Source organism: Oryzias latipes, chromosome 2, assembly GCF_053564925.1.
Source record: "Oryzias latipes strain Hd-rR chromosome 2, Olatipes_Hd-rR_3.1".
Lineage (NCBI taxonomy): Eukaryota > Metazoa > Chordata > Actinopteri > Beloniformes > Adrianichthyidae > Oryzias > Oryzias latipes.
In genome coordinates this window covers 27,822,053-27,841,272 of record NC_136238.1, presented here as the reverse complement: position 1 = coordinate 27,841,272, position 19,220 = coordinate 27,822,053, and the positions used below count along the sequence as shown (strand labels likewise).

The following is a 19,220-nucleotide window of genomic DNA, read 5'->3' as shown; positions in this document are numbered from 1 at the left end:
TCACCACCCTGCTACCAAGTAGAACAGATCCTGGCAAAGAAGAGCACAGACTGCGCCTAGATCAACGAACAGCAGACATGAAAGAACACCATGACAGAAAAAGTCGTAAGGAGCTACCACCTCTCCACACTGTCAGAAAAAAGGGTACGGTTGGGGTACGTTTGTGAACACTTAGGGTACAAATGGTGAATTTGTACCCTAAGTGAGTCATAATTACACCTTAGGGTACTCATATGTACTATTTTAGGATATAAAAGGTACAAATATGTTTCCAACCATCAGAGGGCCCATATTTGGACCCTTTATTCCACGAACAAAGGTACAATCACTTATGTGACAAAAGTAATAATTCAAAGTGTATGAAATGTCACCCAAAATCATTTAATACGTTGTTGGTTATTTGGAAAAGATGCACAAAATGACCAAATATATTTAAGAGACCACGCATCTTTTATGACTAGTTCTGAACAGTACACAAGCACATTATATTTTATTGATTGTTGCAGAGCATCAAGATAACTTTTAAACATGTATTAGTGTGAGCCTGTTTTTTTTTTTTTTACTTATATAAGAGCTGTTTTAAGTTTTGCCTTTAATTTAGAGCAAAAGCACAATGTAGACAAATTTATTTGATGTTTTTAACCTTGTATGGTGTACTTTAACTTGGCCTAAGTTCAATTTAAATTTCTAGTCTTTGAGCTATTAATTTAACTTATTTTTTTTTTTCTAATCATACATTTTCATAAAAAATAAATTGAATTTCTCTGTTAGTACGTTACATTAAGTGTACATATTAATACCTTTTAGCTTTTGTACCTACACAGGAAAAATGAATGAAAATGAGAGAGTACTTTTTTCGTAGTTACCATCAGTAATTTTTTTTTAAGTAGGTGTAAAAACGTAGAGGAAATTTGTTGGAGTAAACCAGCGAGACCACGCCCACTCTACTTTCTTAAGTTTCGTTTCTTCCGCCATTTTGTTATCCCGCAGCGGCCGGAGGAAGATAGAGGCTGTGACTGAGGTAAGTCTGCTAATTGCTCAAAAATAAGTTGGAAATTTGTTTTAAGCGGGTTCGGTGATTTTATCTGTAAGGAATAACTTTTGTGTAGTGGAATGCTGCTATTCCACCGTGTATGTGCCTGTGAGGAGATTGCAAACTACGAGCAGGGGTTTGCTAGTAACGGTTAGCCTCAGCCGTTTGAAGTTCAGCTAAATGCAGCCATTAAATAAATTAAGATGTTTTTATTTTTGTTGTACTGCGTTCCGTTAAATACATTGAAATATATACATTTTTTCACTAGATAATTCTGTCGCCGTTTTACCGATGTACGCTGGCGTTGATTGATGCAGCGGTTGTTGTTGCCTACCCCCCTCCCCCTTTTTTTTTTCTGTCTTTCTTAGTAAGGAAGCCAGCTACTTTTGAAACGACCAGCTCCATAATGCCTACTGATATTTATCAGGTCCGAATTCAATGCGTTAATCATTTTAATCTGTAATGTGTAGGAGTCCAATAACGTTTTATTTATTTTTTACACCGCAGTATGGCGGTGTGGGTACCGGATGTTCTCGGGTTGCCGGATGTTCTCGGGGTCCTTCAGGGTCCTTCCAATGAGTTATATCACTAGAGACATCACGTGGTTCCCCATAGGAGGAGAGCACCGCCATCTTGGTGAGGTCAAGTTTTGAAGACCAAACCACTTTTATAACATTTAATAAAGAGCTCTGTTTTTACTTTCAATCACTTCAATATATGAAAAAGAAGAATGGCTTAAAATTGCTTAGTTTTGTTCAGAAATACAAACTTCACGAGTACCCCTAACTTAACTAGTATTAGACTACTTGGATTTTTTCTATGTTCCTTTATTTTATTTTACTTATGTTTTTATTTATTTGTGTGTTATGGTCATTGTTTCTTTTTTTCCCCTCTATTCTTTATTTTCTATGTCAATATGTTATATTTGGCAATGGTGACTGATCTTCGAGGCAATATTGATTACATCGTTATTGTTCGTTGTTAACGTTAATGTCATTGTTAATGTATGATACCGCAATTGTCAATAAAGTTTTTTAAAAAAACTTAGCGACGTTAACTCATTGGTGGTGGAATTTACAGCCAATGAAATAGTGTGACGTCATCATTGGTCGAAGGACCCCGAAGGACCCCGAGAACATCCGGCAACCCGAGAACATCCGGTACCCACAGCGGTCCTTCCCATTTATATGTCAGCCTGCCTTAGCTGCTGTGCGCGCGCAGCCACCATTTCTCGAATGCAAGACAGTGACAGACTGTTTAGGTTGTCATGATCACTCATTGTTGGTCAAGCGAAGTTTACACTGTGTTGATTTTGAACATTCTCCTGCAGATTATTTTTTTTAAATGGAGGTCCGTGATTCCAGATACTCGTCACGATTTCCCATACCAAAAACTCATCTATAAACCAGGAAAAAATATTTTTTTTAAATGAACTTCCAAGAAATAAATCTGTAGGCCCTTAGAAGCCAGTGCATTGTCGTCAGTGTTTTTTTTAGCAGTTCTGCAAATTCTGCAACATTGCTGTGGCAGCTAGTGTGAACTGTATATTTCCCATTACTATTTTAAAATGTATTAATTTATTTGGAACAGGGCTTAGATCTGAATAAATGGTGTGTTGGTACCTTTTGGTGTTGTAATGTTTTTTCTTTCTTGTAATATATTATTTTTTTTCCCACCAGGAAAGATGCAAGCTGTGCGTGAACATGTCGAACGCCAAAAAAAAATGTTTTGAAGTTCAGCTGACCTACAAATCCTTTTTGGAATGCGGTGAGTGGAAACATCACAATTTCCAGCATTTTTCTTTACAGGAATCGGTCAACTTTGTGGATAAACTGTCAGCTGTGATGCAAACAGATTTTTTTTAATTGCTTTTTAATTTAAAGATAATTTCTGTGCTGTATTCTAAACATAATTTTGCTGTGTTCACAGCTGCCAAAAAGTTCAACATCCCAACCTTGGACTTGAAAGTGTTTGATGACTCAAAGACAGAAGTTGATGAGCAGGTTTTTGATCTCCTGTTGAAAAACCCAAACCTTGGTGTGTTGGAAATTTGTCTGGCCGAAGATACAAATCCAGAAGGTGAAGTTTTTCTTTTAAATTGTAATTTATCTATTTTGTTTTGAATGGTTTGGGGTAAATTCCCCTTTGATGCCTGAATTTATTTCCAAGGGAAATAATCTGTGTTTTTGCTTTCAAGTACATGCTAAATTAAGAACATTTTTGAGCTGAAGAGTTTTGATTGTATATTTGCATCAATAGGAGTCTGAGGGTTAATGATTTATTTGACAGGATAGTGTGGGGAACAAAACACGGGCAAATAAGTGAGTTTTTTATCCTATTGCTGTCTTAGACAAGATAATAAATCTGCTAAACTGTTAAATTGGTCAGTATTTAAAAATCTTTGTTTTTACTTTTTGTTTTTGCTATCATACTAATTTAAATATTACAGTAACTGAAAGCTTTAATACTTCGACAGATCAGCCGAGTTGTCCTGCAAAGACCTGCAATACTAGTTCAAGTGGAGATACTGAAGTGGACTCGGATGACACAATAATATTACAACACAGTCCTACAACAAGACGAAGAGTTGAAGACACATCTCTTGCCAAAGTAAGTAAATAATCTTTTCACAAAGTCATTTCAAGCATTCAAAGTCAGGCTGTCTTTCCAATTCAGTGTAGTTGTCAAACAGTGCAGCAAGGCAGATCATCCAAACTAGTTTAAAGTTTTCCAGGGAAACAGCAGATTGCACCGAGTAAGTCACAACACATTGAATACATTCTGGAATATTGTCCTCATCATACAAACATATAATTCTTCTGTATTTCCCTCAACAAAGCTCTGCATAATTAACAAGATATTGACTATACGGGCGACAGTGGCTCAGGTGGTTGAGCGGGTCGTCCAATGACCGAAGGGTTGGCGGTTCAATCCCCGCTCCCACCAGCCAAAAAATGTCGTTGTGTCCTTGGGCAAGACACTTCACCCTCCTTGCCTCCAATGTGGCTCCACTGGTGTGTGAATGTGCATGGATGATCCCGGTGATGGTCAGAGGGGCCGTAGGCGCGAAATGGTAGCCACGCCTCTGTCAGTCTGCCCCAGGGCAGCTGTGGCTACAACACTAGCTTACCATCACCAAGTATGAATGAGGAGTGAATGAATAATGGACACACTGTAAACGCTTTGAGTGTCTTGAAAAGCGCAGATAAATCCAATCCATTATTATTATTATTATTGTTATTATTATACAAAGACAGATATTGATTATGCAGTTTTTGAGGGGGGAAAATGTTTTCTGGGACATGGTTTCTGCAGTTCAATTGGAATTCACCTTCAAGTTCTTGACAGGACTGTTTTGCAGAGTTAACCGGCCTTAATTTCCCATCATGCCATTGTTTACGCTCCTGTTACCTTACAGTCCCTCACAACCCCCAAGCAACAGAATTGGCGTGCAATATTGGAGCTATCCAGCCTTCTAGATGTGAGCCAGATGCCAACTCAGACGAGGAGAATGAAGACAAGCGGAGCAGGGGGCTTGTGGCCTGCCAAATGTAGCTTGTACGTAACAACTACAAGCTTTCTCAAATTACATCTTTTTATCTGCTCCTGATTCATCCCGATTTGAGAAAATAAATATTCAGAAACACAGTTTTATTCTTAAACCGATAACAATATGTCATCATAAAAATGCTACATTTTAAAAAATAACTTTCATTGGAGTGGGTCCCCCATTTTTAACATGTCGCAGTATTTTTCTCATGATGGGCACGTTTAAAAGAACACGTTTAAAACTGCACATCTGAGTATTCACTCAAATTGGGATGAATCAGGAACAGACAAAATAAATGCAGTTTGAGGAAGGTCTCTATTGTGACGCACCACATGAAATGAAGTGGGTCCGAGTCCCTCTGCTCTGCTGTATTCTGATGCGTCCACTTGCAGACAAACAGATCCAGTAACATCTTCATCATACTTGTCTGAGCTTGATCTAAACTATGGCCAGAAAGCTTCAATATTGCTCACCATTTTGGTTTCACCACTAATGTTAGCTTTAGGTTGGAAGGACTGTAAGCTAGAGGGAGAGGGCGTAAACAAAGGGATGATCGGACATCAGCAGAGGGTAACTACTGTGTCAATAGCCCCGCCTACAACTCAGAAGTTAATTTCTGATCAACTCCAAACCACTCTGCACAAACTGTCTTTAAACATCATCTCAAAGTGCTTTAACCCCAGTAATCAGTGCTTGCAGTTGTATTTTTTTATTATTAATATGGACTTAATTTGATCCAATAGATGGTTGCTGTCATTGGAGGGGATGCATCATCCGTTGAAGGTCATGTGAATGTCCTGCATATCCAGTACAGCAAGGTGCGAGAGGATATACTAAAGAAGTACACTTTCTTGAAGACAACCTCAGGGGTCGGTGACATTTTAAATCAGTTCTCAGCTTAAAATACATTTTGAATGTTAATATAAGCTGAGGCATATGCTAAAATGACCATTAACAGCTTTAACTCTATTGTAAAAACATTGTAGTTTTCTAAACTTATATATAAATATATAGTCATTCAAGCCAAGTAATATTTATACAATGAGATCACTAAAGGGAAACGGCAATGAAAGAGGCAACAAAAAATATTAGAATGTTTTATGTCTTTTGTTTGTTTTAGTTAAAGTGAATGATTAATTTTTTTTCAATTTTCAGTTGTTTGATGATGACCGAATGCATCCATCACCTGTCAGTTTAAGCCAGCGCTTCAAGGACGGCGTTTACCAGTATTGTGCCAAAGGTGCTTGAGCTTGTTCAAAGAAAAGCTCCATTAGCCAAAGACTCCAAAGAAGCAAGAGAAGAGATGCTTGCAGAGGATCTACTAGGTATTGACATAAAACGTAATCCTTGGTAATCTTTAGTGTGTTTTATAGTTCTTCTTTTTAGAATTCGTATCAATATTATCTTATTACATTTATGCATTTTATTATTTAAATTATGCATTTAAACTTGGTTATAAGTTTACTTTTTTATTATCTATTTTTAGAAAATGTAGAATGCAGTAGAAAGATGTACTTAAAATGAGGTCTAGTGCTTCTTTTGTTAATGTCACAAGTTTTATTTCATGGTTTAAAAATGGTAACTGAAGTGATATGTGCCGTTTACAATTGATCAAATGTTAAGGTTATAGTTACAATGAATGCAATGTGAACTGAAGGAAAAATATAGATTTTTCATTATTGTAAAATTGCTAATAATTGTAAATATATTCATCCTGTTGTGACATTGTGGAGCTTAAAACATTCATACTGTGAAATGTCAGAATTGTAATTGTTTTGAATGTTTAATAAATGTGATAGACAGTGTACTGGTCTTTTAATGTGCTGTATCTGGTACAAATTTGCCATCAAAGGGTACAAAAGGCTTGTCACTGGGGCAGTACCCTTAAAAGAACAAATTTGTACCTTTTTTAAAGGTACATTATGGTACCATAGCACTATAAGGTACAATTTAGTCCACAGAGGTACATATTTGCCTTTGAAAGGTACATACTGAAAGGGTACAGATACGCACCTATATGAAAGGGTACAACATTTGTACCCTTGAGGGTACTGCCCCAGTGAAAAGCCATTGTACCTCTAAAGGTACAAATTTTGCACATTTTTTCTGACAGTGCACCCAGGACAACATGTGACTGTATTATTAAAGAAAGGGAAACATGGCACCCAGCAACTGTAGTGAAAAAGAGAAGTGAGCCAAGAAGCTACATTGTCCAAACACCCAACGGGAATCAAATCAAATGCTCCAGGAACCACCTAAGGGAACTCTTTCAACCACATATACAGATCAATGCAAGGAGGAACCAACTTGCAGAGCCACGAAAACACACCAAGCATCAAGAGGATTGCAATGACTCTGCAGAGACCATCACTGAAACCCCATGCACAACAGCCACAAGCTACGACAGACAGAACAGCCCACCACCAACATGCACACGATCTGGCAGAGTTATAAACAAACCATCTCGGTACAAGGACTTTGATTTATAAACAAGAGAAAAAAACTGTTGGTTATTTACTTCATATTGCTATTATGCTGTTTTCTAGACCTTTACTAAAGTAATGGGGAAAAAAATTCAAGACAAATTGGAATGTTATGTTTCTAATTTTATATTTATGAGAGATTTATTGGTTGATTGTGTAATTGCACAAGGTCATATATATTTATTTAATTATGACATAATAGGACTTTCAACTCATGTAACAGCTTTTTTGTCAGTGCAGGATTTAATACTATTTACATGCAGAATCATTTCTTTCTCAAAAACATTAAAACTGTTTTTTTGTTAGCATATTTACACTTATAAATGAAAGATTTAGCCATAATTATAATGAAGTTAACTACATAAATGTTCTCTGCATTAAATCAACCTTGTGTAAAATATCCATAAATAATATGTTCATAGAATAATTTATAGTCACATATATGGTTGTTATAAAATGAGTAAAATCTTAACAAAATGTTGGAGAGAAAGAGCAAAACCAAAAAAGATGAGGCACAGTTTCTGGTGAGGAAGGACAAAATGAACAGTTTCTGTCCAGATCTCTTTAATTTGGTAAAAAAAAAAAGTGTTTCACTGGCTAAAATGTTTGAAGAATTTAGAGAGAAATGTGTTTAATTTTCTTGGTAATGAAATACATTTGGGGCAGGAACCAAACCTTTTCCCACTGAATTCTTCATCAAACCTGTTCCAGTCAGAGATAACGTGGGCTTTTGTGGCTATCTCATTCTGAAACAGAGAACGGATAGTTTGGTTCTTCCTGCAGCTGGAAAACATCTTTTTCCACCACAATTCTGTTCCTTTGGAGGAGAACATGGAGTATTTGGAGGAGAACTGCTCCACAGAAGTCTAACACCATTGGGATGCTTCAGTAACCAATGCAAACTCTGCAGGTGAGACATGCAGACTATAGGTGGACAGAAACTCAACGGATGACATCAGGTTACCATGGGGATTCATCAGTTTCACTAGAGAAATGCTACTCGAGTTTTTGTGTAGAATATCTTTATTTTTCCAAATCTTAAAGTGCTGAGGAGAAAAATTATGTTTGTAGATCAGAGTCCATGCCAGTAAAACCCGCTGATGAAAGTGAAACTAGAGAGTTCAGTGATGTCAGAGATCATTTCTTCTTCTAATTTACGTTTAGATTTAGCCTGGATGCTGCCATATCTTCACAAATATTTAGAAACTTCACATTTTCAGAGTTCCCAGTTGGAGCTGTCAGCCTTTTCCTGTTGATCTTTATCCAGTAAAGTTGAAAGAGTCTCTGAATCACTGATTGAACACAATCATGTTTTAATAATGTGCTGTTCAGTTTCCAGTAACATATATTTCATTTTCACCAGGAAATAATGTGGACAGTTAAAGCTTTGTGTTCAGTTAGTGTGTTGTTCAAATGTCTGCACAAACATTCTCTTTGTCTACATCCTTTGAAAGAAGACTAAAGTCTAAACAGGATTGTCTTGATCTGCTTTCATTACTCCATGTAAACTCCCTTTTGTCAGGAAATGTTGTCCTCCAGATATCAGATAAATCCAACTTTTCTACCAACAGCTTCAGCTTTAATGTAGACTTTGGAGGCTGACCTGGAGGCCATCTATCAGCGTTTTGGTCCATTACCACATTAAAGTCACCTCCAATTAGCACATGTAAACTTGGAAATGTGGCTAACCAGAACATTATTTTAGCTTCTAGAGCAGGGGCCTCAAATTCAATTTACCTGGGGGCCACCAAAGGCAAGGTCTAGCTGAGGCTGGGCCGCAACTTCAGCACACACACACACAACTTGTGAGTGTATGAGAGCCAGTAAATTTGTTTGGAACATATACAATACTATAACTATACTCTATTATTAACTGTTTTCTGTACATAATATACCTATAAAACTCTCATTCAAATAAATGAAATAAAAATTCACCGTGGCGATTAAAATAGTATTTAAGATTAAACTTTGGAAAGCAAGGTTCGTCGCCATCTTTACACAACTGTTTTTTTTTATCAAAGTAGGAGCGGAGCGAAGCAAAAAAAGACTAGGTCACCATCTTGGAACGCCCTCTGTCTCCAACTTTCTGCCCATCTCTCCTTTCTTTCTCACCTGTTCCCGCCCTCTGTATATCAGGAACCAATCACAATTGACCAATAAATAGAATCATAGAAAAGAATGAACTAAGTGAGATCACCCCCCTCCTTTTTTTAAATACTATTTAACAAAATAAAATAAACTCAATCGCTATTATTTACTGGAAATAAAGGTTATCTGAATCCTGTAAAATAATCTTCTACTTAGAAATATGATACAGATGTTATGCTAATGATGGTAACAATGCTGTGTCAATGAGTCTAATAATGCCATGCTATGGATGCTATGCTAATGATAGGTAATGATGCAAAGCTAATGATGCTTATAATGTTATGCTAAAGATGCAAATGATCTTAAGCTAATGATGCTATACTAATGGTGCTACGATAACGTTGCTAATGATGCTATGCTAATTAGCCGTTTCGTGTGTCATTGGTATGCGACCACCTAACTGGTTAAATGTTAGACAATAGTTTCATGGAACGGACTTTAATACATGTCGGATAAATACAACAACATTAATTTTCAGGACATTTATGAGAAACAGTATTTTACAAATATAATAACAGACATGATCCACTCTGTATCTACCTTATTAGAAGTGTCTGTGTAGCAATACAGAGCCAGTGTAGGTACCATAACTATTCGGCCAGCAATAACCATTTGGGGTCCTTTCGACTGAGAATAACGACACACTACGGTAACCCCTCTTGGACAAACTACATAGCATACGGATCAGTTTATACAATGTTATGTACCAATGACAATGACAAATGATCACCCTAAGGAGTCTAGTTAACCATTGGAGAGAACAGAAGACTGAGAGATTCTGTAACACTCTGGACCACTGATCTCTGAGAGAAGTGTTGCTGTGGTGCAGCGTGCTGACGCTAAACTCATTCTATTTAGATTCTGCATTTAATCATTTATCAAATATTGTTAATCTTATAACTTCATCTTGAACCTGGTAGACTCTGGTCCTTGAAAATATTGTCTGACATTAAACTGATATGCAGCTACAGATCTGCATCTGCAGGTTTACTCAATTCTTTCATTTCTTCACCAAAACTCTCCTTTCTCTGATTTTCCTCTCTAGTCTGCACTCACACTTGGGCCTTAGTGTATGCATGTCCATGCTCAGGTGCTCTGCTGTGTCTGATCTGAACTTCGACCTCGGTCAGCTTTCAGGCAGGTTTGATCAGGATGACTAGTCTGTCATTAGTTTGAGTTCTTGCTTGTTTTCTGACACTTTAAACTCATAAATCTGTCAAATGTTTCAACAACTGAACATTTTGTTGCCATGGAAACATCTTTGTTCTACAGAAAATCTAAGCAGCTGTTTTCTTCCACTGCAGACTCTTCAATGAATCAAAGATGTTCAATTTGTGGAAAATCCAGAAAATCTTTGAGTCCAAACCTTTCAGCTTCAGTGAAGAACTAAAAATGTAGAAATGAACCAACCAGCAGCTTCAATGTTCTGACCTCAGAGTCTGCAGTCTGCAGTTTGGACTCTCCAGTCCAGAGCACAGAACCTTCATGGATAAATCCTTGAGGCTGTTTCTGCTCAGGTCCAGTTCTGTCAGGTGGGACGGGTTGGACTTCAGAGCTGAAGCCACAATTTCCCAGTGAGTCTCTGAGAGTCCACAATCTGCTGGAAGTCTGTGAAGAGAAAGAAAGACAGAAACAGGTGATCTATGAGGAATTCAGGCTGTGATGAAGTTCCAGTTGGACATTTCTCTCTTCCTCAGAGCTTCATCTTCATCATGAAACAGTCCTCCTCATCAGTCTCTCTCAGACCTTCATCTTTCTTTCATCTGCGGCTAGAGGAGAGAAGGTGGAGCTCCATGGAGCCTCATGCTGCCCTCAGTCTGTCAGTGATCTGAGGTCTGAACCCCAAAGTTCACAGTAGAACATCTGGATCACACTGTCACTCTGACCATGATGATGATTATGATGATGAGGATTGAATGTCGACAGTTTTTAAATGTTGGTTCCGATCCAGTTTTCTGAGAGTTTTATGTTTTCATTTCTAAAAATATATTTTCATGTTTTCAGCTCTGAAGCTGTAAACAACAACAGTTCATCTTTCTGTTCTGTTGCAGAACTTTGGATTCAGTTTCCTCCTCAGGTTCACGTCTCCCATCATGAACAGAACCACAGCAGCACCAACCTTCAGCCAGAACTTTCCAGAAGGTCTTCTTGGTAGAAAGAGGCTAAAGTGACTGTTTCTATAGAGTAACCAGAACCTGTGTAGGTTTACAAGTTAGCGGTGATAACTAAGATGGAAGTTTGTGTTACTCAGGTAGGGAGAACAGCAATTAAAAAAAAGGTTTTCCTCCAAAAAAAACAGAGACTGGTTCAATTATTAACAGGCTCTTGAGGCTCTGAGGGTCCAAATGGGGAAGTGAACCCTGATGGAAGATCCGCCTTCAGCCACTTCAGGGAGTGGATCTCCTCGGGGGTCAGAATCATAATTCCAGGAAAGGTTTAACAATAGCATGCATGTTTTACCGGTTTGTTGTGTTAATTTGCCCGTGCCTTAACACCTGGTGTGCCTCTTGTATGTGTCCAATACAGAAAAATTACCCATAACTGAGACCACGCCCTATAACCCGGTGCGCTCTATGGTGGTGAATATATGGTAAGTGAAAAAACACAACCGTGTCTGAAATAGAAGAACCTAAGACATCAAGTTTCTGCTTCAGTTTCTTCTTTTAGTCATCAAACTGTTTCATTTACAGATCAATGATTTCTCTAGAAAGAAGATGATGACGACGACACATAACGCCTGATGTGGCTGCAAATTTTATTAATATTTTACATCAAAGTCCTGCTCATACTTTACCTGCATCATGTGATTTTATGGTTGAACATTTTAACAACAAACTACAATCAGCCATTGATGCTGTAGCTCCACTTAAAACTAAAAGGTTGAAAACTAAAGCTACAGCACCCTGGAGGAACAAACCAATCAGAGCCATAAAACAAGAATGCAGGAGAGCGGAGAGGCAGTGGAGAAAAACAAAATTAACTGTACATCGCGACATTTTAAAGAACAACAAATGATGTACAGTCATGCAATAAAAAAAGCCAGAACCCTCCACTTCTCAAACTTGATTTTACAAAACAAAAATGATCCTAAAGTTCTCCTCAAAACAAAAGACAGTTTAACTAAAAGAGACTCTCAGAGGTCCTCCATAGCAGCATCGGATGATATATGTGAGAGTTTTGCAGACCACTTCAGGAGTAAAATCAATGCTATTAGATTTAGTCTCTTAAGTCAAAAAGGTGTCGTTTTGAATTAATCTATAGCATTGCATTTATCAGAGGAAACACTGGAAAGTTTTGTCTTGGTTGATACTCTGGCACTTGGTCAGGTTTTCTCCCAGTTAAAGCCAGCCACCTGCCTTTTACACCCAATCCCCACATCGTTGTTGAAATCATTTTATGACTTCTTTGAGTTTGAGCTTTTAAAGATATTTTTCGACAGGTGCCTTCCCTGCTGCCGTTAAAACGGCAGTGGTAAGGCCTCTTCTGAAGAAGAGCAATTTAGATCCAAACAATTTTTAATTGTTTTTTAATTGTATTGTATTTTTGCGCAGCACTTTGAGTGACATGTGTTGTTGTAAAAGTGCTATATAAATAAAGGTTGATTTGATTTGATTGGATGAACAGAAGAAAGAGCATTTTAGAAATGTGCTTCTAGAATGATTGACATTGTGGAAATGAAGACATTCTTTCATTCTGGACCGTCTGCTTTGTGTTCAAACCTTTCAGAAGGTTCTGGATTGGATTTCATTTGGACAAATATGATCCTTCTTTGCTCTTTAGCTTAAAGATCATATGAGTGTTAAAAAAAAAACTGATTTTCTTCTTTCATGTTTTTATTTCTAATCATTTTCAAACCTTTCATTCTTTGTAAATCAATCTGAACACTGATCTGATTTATCATCACAATCACTTCTGGACTCACCTGAACTTTCTGCAGTTCCTCACAGCTGGGATCAGTCTCCGTTTACCCTCATATGATGTCCTGTACTGTTTCAGGTACAGTTCATCCAGAACCTCCTCTGACATCTGCAGAGTGTAGGCCAGAGCTGAGCAGTGGATCTCTGAGAGTTTCTTCTTTGATTTGTTCTCTGACTTCAGGAACTCTTGGATCTCCTGATGAACTGAGAGGTCCTTCATCTCCAGCAGACAGTGATAGATGTTGATGCTTCTGTCAGGAGAAACTCCTCTACTGTTGATCTTCTTCAGGTTGTTGATGGCTCTCTGGATGGTTTCTAGATTCTTCTCTGTCTGACCCAGCAGGCCTCCAATGAATCTCTGGTTGGACTCCACAGACAGACCATGAAGGAAGCGAACCAGCAGGTCCAGGTGTCCAGTTTGACTCTCCAGGGATTTCTTCATGACTCTACTCAGAAACTCATCCAGGGATGGGTTCTCCATGTTGTTCTTCAGGAAGTCCTCAATGACCTTTACCTTCCTGTTGGAGTAACAGTGGAACATGTAGACGGCAGCCAGAAACTCCTGAACGCTCAGATGAACAAAGCTGTAGACCGGTTTCTGGAAGATCTCACACTCTCTTCTGAAGATCTCAGTACAAACTCCAGAGTACACTGAGGCCTCTGTGACATCCAGACCACACTGCTGCAGGTCTTCTTGGTAGAACATGATGTTTCCTTTCTCCAGATGTTCAAATGCCAGCCTCCCCAGCTTCAGAAGAACTTCCCTGTCAGTCTCTGTCAGCTCTTGTGGACTTGTCTGATGTTCCTGCTGGTACTTGTTCTTCTTCCTCTTTGTCTGGACCATCAGGAAGTGGGAGTACATGTCAGTCAGGGTGGTGGGCAGCTCTCCTCTCTGCTCTGTGGTCAGCAGGTTCTCCAGAACCACAGCAGTGATCCAGCAGAAGACTGGAACTTCACACATGATGTAGAGGGACATGGAGCCCTTGATGTGGGAGATGATTCTGGTGGACAGCTCTTCATCTGGGAACCTCCTCCTGAAGTACTCCTCCTTCTGAGCATCATTGAAGCCTCGGACTTCTGTCAGTCTGTCCACACATGAAGGAGGGATCTGATTGGCTGCTGCAGGTCTGGAAGTGATCCAGACCAGAGCTGAGGGAAGCAGACGTCCCTGGATGAGGTTAGTGAGCAGCACGTTGACTGAGGACTTGTGTGTGACATCAGACACCAGCGGACTGTTGTTGAAGTCCAGAGAAAGTCTGCTTTCATCCAGACCATCAAAGATGAACAGAAGTTTGCAGACAGACAGCTGTTCTGCTGGGATCTTCTGGAGTGTTGGATGGAACAGCTGGATCAGAGTGAGAAGACTGTGCTGCTCATCTCTGATCAAGTTCATCTCCCTGAAGGACAGAGGAACCACAGCACTGATGTCTTGGTTCTCCAAGCCCTCGGCCCAGTCCAGAGTGAACTTCTGCACTGAGAAGCTTTTTCCAGCTCCAGCAACTCCGCTGGTCAGAACCACTCTGATGGATCTGTGTTGGTAAGGGAGGACTTTGAAGATGCCTGGGTTCCTGATTGCAGTGTCATGGAGCTGGTTGGTCTTGGTGGTTGTCTCCAGCTGCATCACCTCATGTTGGGTGTGACCCTCTGGTCTCAGTCCCTCTGTGATGTAGAGCTCAGTGTAGACCCTGTTGAGGAGCGTTTCTCTTCCTGCTTCTTCAGTTCCTTCAGCCACATGTTGACTTCTGCTCCTCAGACTGATCTGATGTTCTCCAAACATCTCCTGCAGACCAACATCTGCTGAAAGAGCAGAGAAGAAAGCTCCTTCATGAGTGTTCCACAGGTTTCTAGAAGAATCCATCAGCAGATGATCAGGCTCTGACTCACCAGCTCTGGAAAGATCTGCTTCTTCATGAACAGCTGATGGACTTTGACATGAACACAGACTGAGCTGTTTAGTCTGGAATAACACGACATGTTTGGATCAACAGTTTCCAGTTGGAGGGAAAAGGTTTCAGCATTTCCTGTCAGTCAATCCAGACTTTTTTCGAGAAAAGCTGATTCTAATTCTCCATGTAGAAATGTAGAAATTCTGAGAGCAGAAAGTCAAACTAAAACATTGTGATGTTTGGAAAGCATGAAAATCTGAATCCTAGGAGTCTGCAGTGATTATTTTCATTAGACTGGAGCTGCACCAGACCTCAAAGTCCTTCATCTGAAAACTGTTGATCATCTGAACTAGAATCCAGCCTCCAAAAACTCTGACAAACACTCACTGGTCCACTCCTGGACGGATGAGTTTGAAGTCAGGAGGTATATTCTTGGATCTGTCACTCCTGGAGGACCCACAGCTGGATCCAGGTCCAGGTCCAGTTTGGTTCCTGTGTAGAATGAAGGTTGCTGGTGTGAGTCCTGAGCTCTGACATGGAGAAGATCATGGACAGTTGGAGATGTTCATCTCACCTCTGAGCTTTGCTCTGGTTGTCATGGTTACCATCTCTCCTTCTTTTAGAGGGAGGGGCTCCCTCCTGTTGTTCCTCCCTCTGATCCATGCTGCTGGATTCACTGGATCCACATCAACTCACACACACCTTCCACCTTCACCTGCAGAGGAATCCCTCCTCATCATCAGCTCTGATCCTCCTTCACCAACAGATCAGCTGCTCCTCCACTGATTGGCTCTTCTCTTGTGTTTCCTCTCAGGTTCAGGTGAATGCAGTCAGACAGCAGTGGGAGACAGAGGAAGCTGCCATCAGCTGCTGCACTTCTGCTCTCCCTCCACCAGGTGGAGACATGGAGCTGCAGCAGCACAGTGACCAAAAAACTTTCAGCAATCCTTGAGCTTCAGTTGTTTTGTTGTGCAAAAATTCTGGAATGTGTAAGGAATACGTTTTGGAGCTTTCTTCAGTTATGATGCAAAGTTTGTACTAATACAGTTTGTATTTATTTTCCTATTTGTTGCCACTTAAAATTATATTTTAAGAAAAAGTGAGACCTGTATGTTATCTTAACTTTTATCTCTCATATTTAGTGTTACATGCAGGTTTTTTTTTCCGTTTTTTTCTCTTCCTCCCTCTGCATGTGCTGCATTTGCTTCCTGTGAGTGAAGACTCTTGGTGGAGACATGACAAGCTGTGCAATCAGGCCCCAGGGCCAGCCACCAGGCCTGCATATAAGCTCATGTGGATCACTTGAAGGCAGAGCTCTTTCTGGATCACAACCCAGATGAATGTGAACAGCTCTTTATACTGGAGAGTGTGCGAGATTTGTGGACAGGTAATACAGAATACCCTGTTCCCCTCATGTAGCTTGTCTTGTGTTAAAAACACTGGGTAAGTTGGTTGGTGCTACCCCTCTATTTACGGTTTATGGTAGGGCCTGGCCAGCTCTGACCCAACCCCCATAGACTCCCAACAGCTCCTCAAATGACCACACTTCAACATCTCTTTTCTCATAGTTAAAAAGGGAAATCTATTGACGAGACAATAAGTTAAAATCTGGCATTCATTAGCATCATATAAATCTGTGTTCCTGTCACTTTCTTTCTTGGAATTGTAATTTTACGTAAAAAGGAAATGGCAACTCCTTACAGTCACTCAGCAACACCTAAGCTGCTGTAGGAAAAAAAATCCTGCGTACCCTGCGCTATTGGTAGACATCTAATGGAGAAAGAAAATATAGTTGTGTCTGGATGTCCAGTAGACATCTATGATTGATGTATATGAGTTATCTAGCAAACATTTTGTCCATGGTGGATCGGAACATGATCTGACATGTCCAGATTCTTCAGCAGAGCTACTCCCTGTGCAAGTTTCTACATTCAGCAGCAGTAATCTACAGTCAACACGTCACCAACAGCAGCTTGATGAAAAAGATTTTCTTACATACTTCACTTACTGATATGGGATCAGCGAACAAACCAAAGCTCTGCTTCGCAGGTTTCTACATGTAGCAGCAGAAGCAGAGGTCAACAAGTCACCAACAGGAAGTTCATGAAGAAGACTATTTTTTAAACTCTGGAGTCTAACTTTGTCAAACAAACTCCTGCAAATGTGTTTTCCTCAAAAGGTTAAAGGTTACAGTAAAACAAATGTATCTGAGGACAAATGTTCCAGATCAGGGTGAACTTCACTAATACTGTTTTTTGAAGTTTACAAAGAAAAACTGTAACAAGGTTTTTTTTTTTTTAATACAGATTTTGAGTCTGAATGTTTGTCACCATTGTAGCGTTTTTTGTTTCAGTGCAGCAGGAATCAAATTAATCTGTAGAAATCTTTAAGGTTATAAAGCTGAGTTTGTTGTGCATGATGGGGCCTCAGATGGCTGCCTTGGTGCTGTGGTCTCTCGCACTTATCACTTTTTTCCCCTTTTGCGTTGCTCTTTGCTCTCCCTCTGTGGTTACATTCAGCAGAGAAAAGCTTTTGCACATCGGGCAATCCAGTGCCTGACTTCTTTCTCCTGTTTTTACTCACAAGGATAATCTTTTGGAAATCCTGATCGGAGGCCGGGCAGCCCGGTACAGACTTAAGGCCCGTACACACCGGGACAAATATTGGCCAGGCGTTATTCGCCAGCGTTTTTCAACACGTCTTTTGTGTTCACACTCAGGCGATTTTCACTGACGATGAGCCGAGTGAACATTCAATTTCATTCCCTGACATTAGATGGCGCTTAATGTAAAACAGAAATACTCCTGTACACAAGGTGGCGCTGCGCAACTTTACGCTTCTTAAAGTCGCTTTTCACTCAGAAGAAGAGAGCAAGTATTTACACGCTTGTCAGAATAATACAAAGAAAACATGAATATTTCAAGCACCAGTAGCTTCAGCTCCAGCGATGAAGAAATTATTGTTCTGTTGAATGATGAAAAACGCCGGAAAGGACGCCGATTTTGGGTACATCCCCATAGTTACGAGAAGAGAAGAACATGGGGAGTTTTATCGACTGGTACAAGAGCTGAAAATGTATCATGAGCGTTTTCGGGGATATTTTAGAATGTCCGTCATTATTTCTTTGCGGCAGTGTAGACGCTACTTGGCGTCTATCTTCTTCGCTGGTATGTGTGCTCAGAAAGGCAGTTTTGTGTTTGAGCGCCCCCAAGTTGTGTTTCACTGTAACTTCAGAAGCTCCAGACACGTGTGCAAAAGCGCCATTCTCATTGGTCGTATAGTTTTTGACGCGGAGCGTGAAACCAAAAGAACGAACCTGAGGCGTTTTTTTAAAAATGACGCTTTGACGCGTGGCGTTTTTCGCGTTGGTGTGCACACTCACATTGGTGCCCTTTGTTTAGTCACGAGGCGTTAAACGTCAGCGAATATCGCGTGTGAAATTCGTCCCAGTGTGTATGGGCCTTTAGAGGCACCAATGTGATAAGTGGGTGGGTGCGCTTGTCAAACTGAGGCAGCAGGCTTTACGCACCGCACTACTGGCCATACACCTAGGAACTGTCTGCTCTCAGGCTTACAAAGTGGACAAACTGCTGCTTCCCTAAATAAAAACTTGAATTTTCGCTGCTCCTCCACCCTGTGCTTTATTGAAACCTGGCTCAGTGAACACATCCCGTACAATGAACTATATCTGCCGGGTTTCCAGCTGTACCGCGCGGACCGCAACACCGTGCTGTCAGGGAAATCAAAGGGAGGTGGAACGTGCTTCTATATAAATGAAGGTTGGTGCACGGATGTCACTGTGCTGAACAAGAAATGCAGACTAAAACCTTCTGCACATACAACAACAACAAACCATGGTTCACTGCTAAACTGAGGCAACTACGTCAGGACAAAGAAGAGGCCTACAGGAGTGGAGATTGGGACCGGTATAAACAGGCCAGGAATAAGCTGACAAAGGAGATCAAGGCTGCAAAGAGGTCCTACACTGCAAAGTTGACGGACCCGTTTTCTGACAACGACTCTTCTGCAGCTTGGAAAGGCCTGCAGACCATCACCAACTACCGGAGACCATCAGCTTTTTCTCCTCTGCTTCAGCACATCTCAGGGGATCAGAGAACAAGCTAGACCTCTGCTTTTTGCTTTTATGAAGTGATTCTTTTTATTTTGACACAACGCTTTTATCACGAGAAGACAACAAAATAT

The 19,220-nt window shown here is 40.1% G+C and overlaps 3 protein-coding genes across 3 annotated transcripts in view; 2 read left to right on the top strand and 1 right to left on the bottom strand.

Annotated features, from left to right (window-relative positions):
• Positions 1–19,220, top strand: part of LOC144987094 (uncharacterized) — a 270,314-nt gene that overhangs the window by 50,755 nt on the left and 200,339 nt on the right. The gene's annotated exons all lie outside the window — the stretch shown is intronic.
• Positions 1–19,220, bottom strand: part of LOC144986849 (NLR family CARD domain-containing protein 3-like) — a 39,391-nt gene that overhangs the window by 20,088 nt on the left and 83 nt on the right. Inside the window, exons 2-6 of the mRNA XM_078935279.1 lie at positions 15,592–15,927; positions 15,405–15,509; positions 15,016–15,056; positions 13,137–14,928; positions 10,646–10,822 (exon numbers count right to left, since the gene is read on the bottom strand). Coding sequence (XP_078791405.1) covers positions 10,646–10,822; positions 13,137–14,928; positions 15,016–15,056; positions 15,405–15,509; positions 15,592–15,680 — 2,204 coding nt within the window. The 5' untranslated portion in view covers positions 15,681–15,927. The remainder of the gene's footprint in view (positions 1–10,645; positions 10,823–13,136; positions 14,929–15,015; positions 15,057–15,404; positions 15,510–15,591; positions 15,928–19,220) is intronic.
• Positions 852–6,372, top strand: LOC144987982 (uncharacterized). Its single transcript, XM_078937923.1, has 6 exons — positions 852–1,021; positions 2,713–2,800; positions 2,963–3,112; positions 3,510–3,643; positions 5,327–5,452; positions 5,739–6,372. Exons 2-6 carry the CDS (start codon positions 2,737–2,739, stop codon positions 5,829–5,831), a joined length of 567 nt encoding a protein of 188 aa, XP_078794049.1. The 5' UTR covers positions 852–1,021; positions 2,713–2,736; the 3' UTR covers positions 5,832–6,372.